Source organism: Hylaeus anthracinus, unplaced genomic scaffold, assembly GCF_026225885.1.
Source record: "Hylaeus anthracinus isolate JK02 unplaced genomic scaffold, UHH_iyHylAnth1.0_haploid 11991, whole genome shotgun sequence".
Taxonomy (NCBI): domain Eukaryota; kingdom Metazoa; phylum Arthropoda; class Insecta; order Hymenoptera; family Colletidae; genus Hylaeus; species Hylaeus anthracinus.
This window is the reverse complement of record NW_026534339.1, coordinates 769,436-780,233: the sequence shown is the minus strand read 5'-3', so window position 1 is coordinate 780,233 and position 10,798 is coordinate 769,436. Positions and strand designations below refer to the sequence as shown.

The following is a 10,798-nucleotide window of genomic DNA, read 5'->3' as shown; positions in this document are numbered from 1 at the left end:
GTGCCAGATTGGGAAGTCGATCTTTTGCGCTGGACGCGGTACGTTCCCGGTAGGAGTCACTTATTTTTCTTTTTTTTACTTTTTCTTCCTTTTGTATCATGTTTTGTTATGTTTTGTTTTGTTTTTGCAATGTTTAATATAATTAAATTGTTATTTACAAACTATAATGACGTAAGTTTTTATAAAAACTTGTAGAAACTCCTTTCACATCCTGACTTCTTTTTCAATGCGATAGAAAACATGAAAATTGCACAATATTCTATAAAAATAATCTTAATATATAAAAAGGTTGTTTCCATAACAAAATGTTATTGAAACGTATTTTAATTGTAATTGTTATGGAACGTACCGCGTCCAGCGCAAAAGATCGACTTCCCAATCTGGCACTCTAACGACTGCGCCACGCTGCTTTTATGATACCTCCGACTCTTGTATGGTCGACACTCGTCAATCGAAATTTAGCTATTTTTAAAAATTTATTTCTCGAAAATGAAAGACAGTCGCGCCTTCTCACTTGCAGAGATTGTCCTACATACCCTTCTTTACATATGAAAAAAATCTGATTAAAAAATTCGGGGGACACTAGGCGATGTCTCTTTCTGAGCTCGATTTCGTTCAAAAAGCGCTCGTCCGGATCGCCACCTCCCCTTGTGAGCTGTTGAACGTTTTCGAAACGGCATTTTCTCCGCGTCATCCATAAATGATTGTAAATACTACCCAAACTGTATTATATGTGGTATCATTGTAATCAGAAAAATGTCACAAATGTAATATTGAAAGTCTCGCTTATTCGGCTAGTCCCTTACTTTCAAGTATCGCGGCATCACGCAGCCTACTCGTAGGCACACGGACATGCCACCAGGCGTTGCATGAATGAGTGTGTCTTGACAATGCTGCTCGCCAGCCTTCATGGCCGGCACCATGCTGCCGAATATTGTTAACCCTTTCGTTACGGATGCCGACTATAGTCGGCGGCCGCGTGACGACCTGTGTGTACGGGTGCCGACTATAGTCGGCGGCCGTGCGACGTCCTGTGTGTACGGGTCCAACTATAGCCGACCGCGGGGCCCGCGGGATGACCTATGTGTATGGGTGCGTCACATTTCGCGGCGTGATGCCCCGTTCAGTGGCGTCACTCCCGCGGCGCGTACTGCCGTAACCAAAGGGTTAATTATGACACAAAAGAGCAAAAGTAGACTACCTATAGGAGCTTGCGCTCTAGTTTGAACATTTATCTAGCGGAAATGACTATTGAGAGGTCTCAAATTTGCATTGTCGAGACAAAAATAGGACAATACGGAACCCTTGCAGTTCCGTGTACGTATACAGTGGTGTGGAGCTGTGTGAGTGCCTACGAGGTCATACAAGGCACGGCAGTCCACTCCCATAAGTACATTGTAACGTAGTCTTAGCTTAGTTCAGTTTAGTTTAATTTATGACCAGGCCACTTGAGTCGATATTATGTGCAGGCGCGCCCCGGTGAGGCCGCCTGTATTGTAGCGTGTTATCTTTTAACATTTTCCCATATTCCAAAATAATTTTAATGTAAAAATCAAATACAAGTATAACATTTTTATAAATATATTGCTTATTTTCCATTATTAAATTTATATTTGTAGATGTAATATAGAATTAGGCAATTCCAGTAGTTCAAGGAGGTTACTCTATTCGACATGTATATATATATTTTTTTTACTACTACACTTTTACCATTTATTCTCTTTCAATAACACTTATATTTCATTATGCGTATGCTTTTACCTATCTTATTACGTTCATACTAGCTATAGCTACTTTTTTCATCATCACAAAAGACAATTTTTTCAATCTATTGTAATCAATCCAAGTTAGTTTACACGTACATAATGTTTTTTACCAATTTCTATATATACACACCTACTTAAAAGAAAAATGTATGACCGCGGGCATTTTTTAAACTTACTACGATACTGAACCATGAAGAAAAGCGTCTTAGACTATTAGCGCAACGACCGTAGCAGAGACGACAGCAACGCTACAGTGGACAGCATGATAGCGAGGCAGCCATATTGGCATACAAATCAAGATTTCACAGCAACGAAGCTCATCAAGTTTTTTGAAGCGAAGAAGCAATATTTTCTCACGATTCTTTTTCTAAAATATTCTTTACATCACTCCGCATGCCACTCTAACGTCCGATTTTGCAATTTCAACTTTAAAATATGATAAAAATATGTTTTTAAGGAACAAATTTGTTTTTTGCTAATTTTCGAAACAAACTCTTGATAGATCGATAGATTTACTTCCCCTGATTACGAAATGCATAATCATTATGTGTTTGTTTTCATTATTGTGCATAAAAAACGCGAAAAACAGTTTCGTAGTTCACCTATTCTCCGTTGCTCTTCGTTGGAATAAATATTATCCATCTGTAACCTTCTTTAGCTATGCTCATATTCAAAATGGCGACGTGCTTGGTAGTTATCTCATTCATGGAATAGGTTATACAACACAAGTCAAAATATTTAAAACAATAACTAAATAAACCGATTTGTCAAAGTTACGAAAACAATACTATGATTACGTTGAAATAACGTATTACGTTTTGACGCCTTTAATGTTATATTGATCGACGAATTCGTGGATAATGGCTGAAAATGCTGTTCAGTGCGACGACGAGTTTTTACATTCCATCAAAACACTTCTTTGGGGTAATGCTGTCAAGGAAGATGTTTTTAAACGCTGGGCCCAAGGTAAATGTATATTTGAATAAATTTTCAACGCTTTTATGATTTAGTCAGTGTTTTGAATTGACTCTCTGTTATTTTCAAATCATTACAACAGTAAATGACTATTAATCGATAAAGTTCATTTTGGTCATTAATAACAAAAAAATAGGTTGGAAGAATAACAAAATCATGCTTATAAATAATTTAATTATTTCTACATAATTAATTTAAATACTTTTTAATAATTTTAATTTACTTACAGTTTTGAAAATCGGAATATTATGAATGATCAAATAATGTTATAATATATTATATATATATATACTTTAGATGATAATGAGTAAATTACATTAACAACTGGTTTAGTTAATCAATGTTTGAAATAATCACAATTGAGTTTATATATTTCAGTAAGCTCTTAAGCTAAAAACTGTAATATAGGATTAGATTCTTTGCTCTATGTCTTTTGTAAATAAATGATAATATTTATTAAAATTGTAAAAGTATTAAGTTTTCTTATATATCATGATTTACTCCTTCCATACTATCCTTCTTGAAGGATAAAAAAGTTATATGTTAACACTAAATATTATTCTAATAATGGAATTCAAAACATCAATTTACAACATTGAAATTATTAAGAAAACAATTTAACGACACATAGAAAGTGCAGTAACAGAAATGATAATAAAAAATATTATTACTTAAGCTTGTAATAAAAACCTTATAGTTGATATGATTTATGTTAATTTATTTCAGGTTTCTATTTTAGTCCAGATGAACCCACAGCATTAATACAAGCAGAAGGTGGTCCGTGTGCAGTGATAGCCCCTGTTCAAGCTTTCATCTTAAAGCAGTTACTCTCTGAGACAGACATTTCAACCTGGAGAAGTATAAATTTAGACAAATGTTATCAGCTTCTTGTGCGAGCTTCTGTTGAAATTCTAAAACAAGCTGCAGGAGACAAAGGTCCAAAATATTCTGTTATCTATATGGAATGCAAGGTTCCAAATGAAACAAGCGAAGAAGAACCTAGGTGGTCGAAGAAAGTGTCAAAAAAAGGAAGCGAGGAAGAAGAAGCAAATGCAGATAACCAAGAAGTCATTAAAACGAGGGACAAAACATTAGCAAAGGAAATCAATGAGGATCTTAAAAGCATACACCCAGATGTCTTTCATTCTCAATTGAGGTAAGAAATCGACTTTATTATATATGATACAGAAATGACTACAACACAATCATATATAGAGCAATTCATTGTGCAGAAATAAGTAAAAATTGTGAATGAAATTATCTTTTTCTGAATGCTTTGTAAGCAAACTCAAATATAGTATATCCGTAGATTGGGTGTGCGCTGAACTAACATGCAGCATTATCGAAATGATCAGCGTAGAGCAAAATCTGAAATTTGTTACAACAATAAACAATGTTTTAGGTTATTTACAACGAATATCTCGGAACATGTGGAAGAATTCTTATCAGAGAGGTTGGAAATGTTGAAAGACCGATATGGTGTCTTATTGCTTCTTTACAGCGTAATTGTTACAAAAGGTATTACCGAAATTCATGTGGAAATGTCGGATCCTTTAGAGGCAATGATTGATGCAACATATGGTTACGGAAGTCAAAGTCTTATAAATTTGATACTCACTGGCAGGGCAGTCAGCCACGTATGGGATTATGATCAAACCATTGGAGACCTCAGTAAGACATTTATTATGTAATAAGCAAATTACATACTAAACCAAAAAATATACCAGTAGAAAATGGTTTCTACTTATGTCATCGATCAGTTCCATTCATTAGTTTGAGAAATAGTTTGTAAAATCATTTTATTAACCTTTCCAGTATGGTAATGTCTGGTCATTATTTGGTAGCTGTTTATACAGTAATAATTTAATAACAGATACTTTCCTTTGTTACTTTAGGTAGCACACTTTTATATCTTTCCAAGTAACCATTTATTTGCTTATGTGCTGCATTGTCTTTTGACTGATCTTAAATTTAGGTGGTATCATGTAAGAAATTATGATGCAACTAGGTTAGGTCTAGATTAGATTTTTCCTCTATCTTTGACTTCACAGATTTCCTTTGTTTCCTTAGTCACTCTCAATATCCATTATCATAGCAGAGAAACAAAATTAACTCAATGTAATTAAATTATTAATTAATATGCAGAGTGTTTTGACGTATAGGATAGTCAGAAAACTACTGCTACCATTAAAAAGATCCAAAATCTAAGTCGCTTATGAAATAATGGCTTCATACTTGTACTTTGTGTATGATGTATAAGGCAGCCAATTTACAATATAAATTAAAGCGCTATATATAGACTACATTTGGTACAATGTGACGTTTTGTTCAAAATTCTAGCCAAAGCACCTACAATGAGTGCATGCATCCTTGCCCTTTTAAGTGTTAAAGCACTTCAAAAATGTTTGCTGCAAACAAAAGAGAAAATGGATGATTGGTCTATACTAGGACTTCGCAATCATTAACAGCTTCAGAGAATTATAGTTATGTCCGTCAACATTTTACAAAAACACACACAAACAAGTCACACTCATAACGAGGAATGACCAATAGTGAAGGACAAGTCAAGCATCATTCCCGTCATTTGGTTGTCTGTCATTTCGCTTCTCTAGCGACGCGTGACATCTGTTAGAAGGAGAAACAAGTACCTGGGAATCCTCTACGTTGAACAGCTCTAAACTATACCAAGATTCGTTTAGTGAAAATATAATTAAGCGTATCCATACTAGACAACTCCAATTTATTTTCGCATAAGGAAACTCTCATATGAACAAATTTTATTGTATATTTTCTACTTACTTTTTCATGAAGAATCACTACTTTTGTGGTCATATCACCTTTTATGAATGCACGGTTTTCTTTTTGCCATTGCCAAATTATAACAAATACATACATTACATAATTATTATGTAATTTGTTTTGTAAATTGGTTTGTCATAGTATACGAAGCACGTATGTATACAACCACTCTGAGCGTTATATGCACAAAATAGACTACTGCCATACTCAATTAATATTTGTATCGAATTAAAAGCAATTTAGTTAAATTAATATATATTAATTAGGGTGGTCCTTATTTCCACCTCCTAAATACATTGCAAATACATACAATAAAATTCCTGCAAAATTTAAGCTCTCAATTTTAACTTTAACGCGTGCCCCAAATCTTTGAAAGTTTTAAATGGAATACATGGAATTCAGTTACTAATTTTTTTAATCGACTTCTAAAAAGGATGGCTTGACCAATCGGGATGAAACCTTTTGCATCTTGTAGAGCATGTCTCCAGTTGGTCCCGTTATCAAGACATTTTGCGATTTGTCATTTTTTTTTACACGTTTTTTTTTTCGAATAACCGAAAAAGGTTGTACTGCTTCTTACTTCGAAACAGATGAACCAATCGAATTGAAACTTCTTGCATCTGGTAGAACATCACTGCCACTTGGTCCCATAAAATAACATTTGATCTTATTTTATTTTTTATCACACAAAGAGTACTATTTCACGTATGTTCGGCCTAACATCGATGAAATCGATGGTACTTTTTGCTGCCGGGCAGGTTTTCGCGATGGTCATATTTGCAAAAATTTATCAATTTTGTTATTGTTTATAACTATTGTTATTGCAGAATTTCAATTATATGATGTAACTCGGAGAGGAACTTGACCGATCGAGATGGAATTTTTCACATTTAGTGACTGCTGATTTCATGATGTTCTTATTTGAAAAAATGTATGGATTTCTTAATGTTTATAACAATTGTTATTGCAAAATTCCTATTCTTTGATGTAACTCGGCAAGGAATTTACCGATCGCGATGAATCCTTTCCCATGTAGTTGCACATGTATTCCTGATGATCCGATTTGTAACAATATACATATTGTTCATAACTATTGTTATTGCATAAAGCCTATTGGTTACAGATTGCCACACAAAAATCTAAATTAAATTACTTTTTGGGATAGAAAATATAACTGACTTCGAAAAAATATTAAATTGCACTAAAAAGTATGAAATAATTTCTAGTTATTTATATGAATACTCACCAGCTCTAGATATAATTGCTTAAAAGTATGAGAAAATGCATTGAAAAGTATGAAATAATTTCTGTTTAAATTGCATTATTGCTTACCAGCTCTTGATGAATTTGATTAAATTATTAAATACAGCGTATTAGATACAATGCAATTCTGATTGCTGTTAATGTATACATGTATACTGTTTATGTGGAAATACTATCTGCGTAGGTTTAGGATAATATTTAGTGAGGGCGGCAACATTGAATAGTGTTGATATATATGATGTCTAAAGCGGATATAATAATAGCAATAAGTAAAGGCCCAATTTTGATTCCTCTGACAGAAAGTTAAATCAAGTTTGGTAATTTTTTAATTTTTCGCCGCCTCTGAACAGGTTTCTTTGATTAAAAGAAAATGTAATCAAATTCATTAAAAGCTGGCGAGCAATAATGCAGTTTAAATATAATTATTTCATACTTTTTAGTGCAGTTTTAATGTTTTTTGAAATCGGTTATATTTTTTTCCAAAAATTAATCTTTAATTCCAATAAAAATAGATGAAATGATTTGAAATTTCGCAGAGTTATTACTTATAATAATAATAATAGGACCAAGCTCTGAAAATTCAAAATTTGTATCCTAATTATTTCCTTATATATCAGCCTAATAAATAAAAACCTATTTTTTTTAATTAAACTATTTTTATAATATTTTTTTTTTAATGTCTTAAAGAGAAACTTATTTATTATTTTTTATCAATTTTCCATAAACAAAAATTCTTTTCCTTTTATTTACTGGACTAATATATAAGGAAATAATTCAGATAAAAGTTTGAAATTTGTAGGGCTCGATCCTACTATTATAAGTAATAACTCATTCAAATTTCAAATCGTTTCATCAATTTGTATTGGGATAAAAGAAAAAAGAAATAACTGATTGAAAAAATTCCATGTATTTTCCATTTAAAACTTTCGAAGATTTGGGGCACACGTTAATGTTAAAATTGAGAGCTTAAATTTTGCAGGAATTTTGTTGTATATATTTGCAATGTATTTAGGAGGTGCGTGACGTAGATTTCAAAAATCATTGAAATAAGGACCATTCTAATGAATATATTTATATGTGTGCTATAACTACTTTGCTAATTTCAGAGTTACGAGGGATAGACAAGCAGAATTCTGTTGGATTTCTTGCACTTCTCGAACATTTACGTTACTTTGAAGTGGGAACGTTCTTAAAGTCTCCATCGTATCCTGTTTGGGTGTTGGGTTCAGACACGCACTTGAGCGTACTTTTCTCTTCCGAGAAGAGATTGGTGAGTCCCGAAACACCTGCTGAACAAGCTAAAAGGGTTTTCCGAAAGTTCGATCACGAAGGAAATAATTTCATTCCTGCTAATTTACTGCAAGATGTTCTTGCTGAACTGGGATTAGTCGCAGATGCAGAATAGTAAGTATTATTAATTCATTCCAGAAAAATAAGAAAAGAATTTGTTAATGCTTCATTTTTTAAGTTGGTATAATTATTATAGTCTACAAATCTATATTTCATATTTATATGAAAAAGCTGCGTACAGCGACACTTCTGCTTTTATTCAAATAAGATTTTATTATAATAAAATATTAATTAGTAGAGAAAAAAGTATTGACCCTTTTCGCTCTGGAGATTCTGTTACGGCTCCCAAACATAGTATATGCACCACAGCTCCACAGACGTCACTATAGTAACATACTAAACCGCGAGATATACTGTGATGAGACTGGAGAGTTAAGGGTTAATATTATACATTAATTTTAATATTGATTTGGCTATTACTGTTAATCGTGTAAAGCCCTTGAGACAAAGTTTAACCTATAATTTTATTTACAGCGTCGACATAATGAGGAAAAAATTGGATAGTGAAAATTTGGGAATTATTTTACGTTCTTCATTTATGGACGAATTCTTTCCCGAAGAAACAAGAACTTGTCCTGACATATTTCCCTTATATCATTATAATGGTCTTCAACGTAGCAACTACGAAAATAAAGTGATATATCGCAAAGGTCAAGCGGTATTATTAGAATGTACTATTAAGGGCATTTTGGAAAGCAATCCCATGCTGACGGTACTTCAAACAAAGTGGCCCAGAATTGAAGTTCAGTGGGATGGTGAACAGACTCCGAGCCTTAATTAATAAGTGTTGCTCAAATGGTATTTTTAACGATATTGTTGGAATTCCTGGACGCGGAAACCAGTGACTAAATTATAAAATGATTCGAAAATAAGTGCTATACTTATGACTACACGGAACTTAAACAGGAAGATGTCTTTGTGTTTAACGAAGCTAGAGGTGTTCAGTTATAGAACTAATTTACAATGAAAAGGACTTGTTAAAGATATTTAATACTAATTAGATATTATTTTTTAATTTTTAATTATCAAAATTCAATAAATTTTAATATGTCATTGCCACTGAAAATTCAAATGATTTGAATATCATGGAATGATTTCAGTTATTATAAAAGAAATTCAGTTCAAAACTAAATTCTGTGCTACAATTTAAAAGAATTTGAAGTATACTTTACATGTATATTTGATATTGTAGTGATTATGTTGTATTATCACAATTTGGGAAGAAATTTAACAATTTATGTAATACTATACCTTAGTTTATTTCAACATCAAATAAGTTATAGTTATTCGATTATGTTCATTTAAAGGAAGAAAAGGAACGTACTAATTAATTGAAACGAAAGGAGATTAAATAGTCAATGAGGATAAATGAAGGGACACGCAACGTTATTTACAAAACAAAAGTGAAGACGATAATAACAGGAACAAAAAATAATAAAATTAACAAGAAAATTTTTATTATTGAAACGTGATATTTATAAATAAAAACACGTTGAATGTAACGAGAAATACGAAAAGTGGTTAAGTGCAAAATAATGAAAAAAGTATAAAATATGTAACAAAGAAAAACTGAAATGTAAAAAAAAAAAACGAAAAAAAAGAAAATGTTGGATGAGTATGTACAATTCTGCATAAGTCGTACATAATCTAAATATATAATTTACTTTAAAGTTATAGTCTAGTCACTTTATAGGAGTTTTATCGATGGTTGTTACTATTCCTGTGTTCTAGGTCAAACAATGCATTTAGTTCTGAAATCAGTGTTGGTATTGTTTTGATCTTTTGGCTGGTGATACGTACAGAGTGACTCAAAATTATGAAAGAAATCGAAGCATGCAAGTTCCTCGTGGGGAAAAGGTCGAATAACCTACCGTTTTGCAACCTGAGAATCTCTTTTGAACATATAAGCACTTAAAGTTTTTACACATTGGTCAATTTTAACTACTTATATATCGAAAACGAAATTTCAGATTGCATGTTTCGACTTCTCTTACAATATTAGGACACTGTATATATGTATCTAATGGTGGAGCAATAATTGCTTGTTGTTAATAATGATGCTGGAAAATTTAATGATGCGAGCGACTGTTGGAAGGAAACCTTTGCTAATAAATTTTCGGGCATCGATGTGTATATGTCACCGAACAATATACAATGAATCCCGTCTAAGAGGCGTTGGCTCAGTTTCGAACTATCTCAGTTAGAAAGAGGAGTAGATGAAATTTAATTGCTATTTAATTAGTAAGACTGAAATCCAAAATCTCTAACACGTAACGCAAAAACATTTATTAAGAAAATCCACGAATACGATTAATTTTGCCCTAATAAGCTTCTGATCTTTTCTTAGACAGGATTTATTGTCCATAATAATAGTTGATTCCTGCTGTCCTACTAGTCCTTAAGCGACGCTTACGTCAAATTTTAAAGTGTTACAATTCAGAGCATATTCTATAATGTGAATACTCGCATCTAAAACAGTGTTATAATTTTTCTCATGAACGTGAATTTTATTTGAACACAAAGGGCACTTAAAGGCCAGTAGGGATCGAACTTTAGTATTCTACTTCGTTTGAAAAACAGGAAATTATCAAATTACGTAGGTACGTACAATTTTTGCAGGGCTGTACTAATTATTTCTGTTTTGA

General features: G+C 32.3%; 1 protein-coding gene across 2 annotated transcripts; it reads left to right on the top strand.

Moving 5' to 3' along the window:
• The first annotated feature begins 2,438 nt into the window (after positions 1 to 2,438).
• Positions 2,439 to 9,257, top strand: LOC128888299 (ubiquitin carboxyl-terminal hydrolase MINDY-3 homolog). 2 transcript variants are annotated; one of them, XM_054145028.1, is made up of 6 exons: positions 2,439 to 2,732; positions 3,468 to 3,897; positions 4,144 to 4,412; positions 7,910 to 8,207; positions 8,389 to 8,531; positions 8,628 to 8,767. In XM_054145028.1, exons 1-5 carry the CDS (start codon positions 2,627 to 2,629, stop codon positions 8,480 to 8,482), a joined length of 1,197 nt encoding a protein of 398 aa, XP_054001003.1. In that variant the 5' UTR covers positions 2,439 to 2,626; the 3' UTR covers positions 8,483 to 8,531; positions 8,628 to 8,767. The 2 variants fall into 2 exon arrangements, with proteins under 2 accessions (XP_054001003.1, XP_054001002.1); XM_054145027.1 differs by lacking the exon at positions 8,389 to 8,531 and having other exon boundaries at positions 8,628 to 9,257.
• Positions 9,258 to 10,798: the final 1,541 nt, after the last annotated feature.

What these genes read in the sequence shown, in the direction of transcription:
- LOC128888299 (XM_054145027.1), top strand. Translation starts at nt 2,627, where the DNA reads ATGGCTGAAAATGCTGTTCAGTGCGACGACGAGTTTTTACATTCCATC. An exon ending in TTTTAAACGCTGGGCCCAAG is followed by an intron (nt 2,733 to 3,467) that starts GTAAATGTATAT and finishes AATTTATTTCAG; the next exon opens with GTTTCTATTTTAGTCCAGAT. An exon ending in TTAGTCGCAGATGCAGAATA is followed by an intron (nt 8,208 to 8,627) that starts GTAAGTATTATT and finishes TTTTATTTACAG; the next exon opens with CGTCGACATAATGAGGAAAA.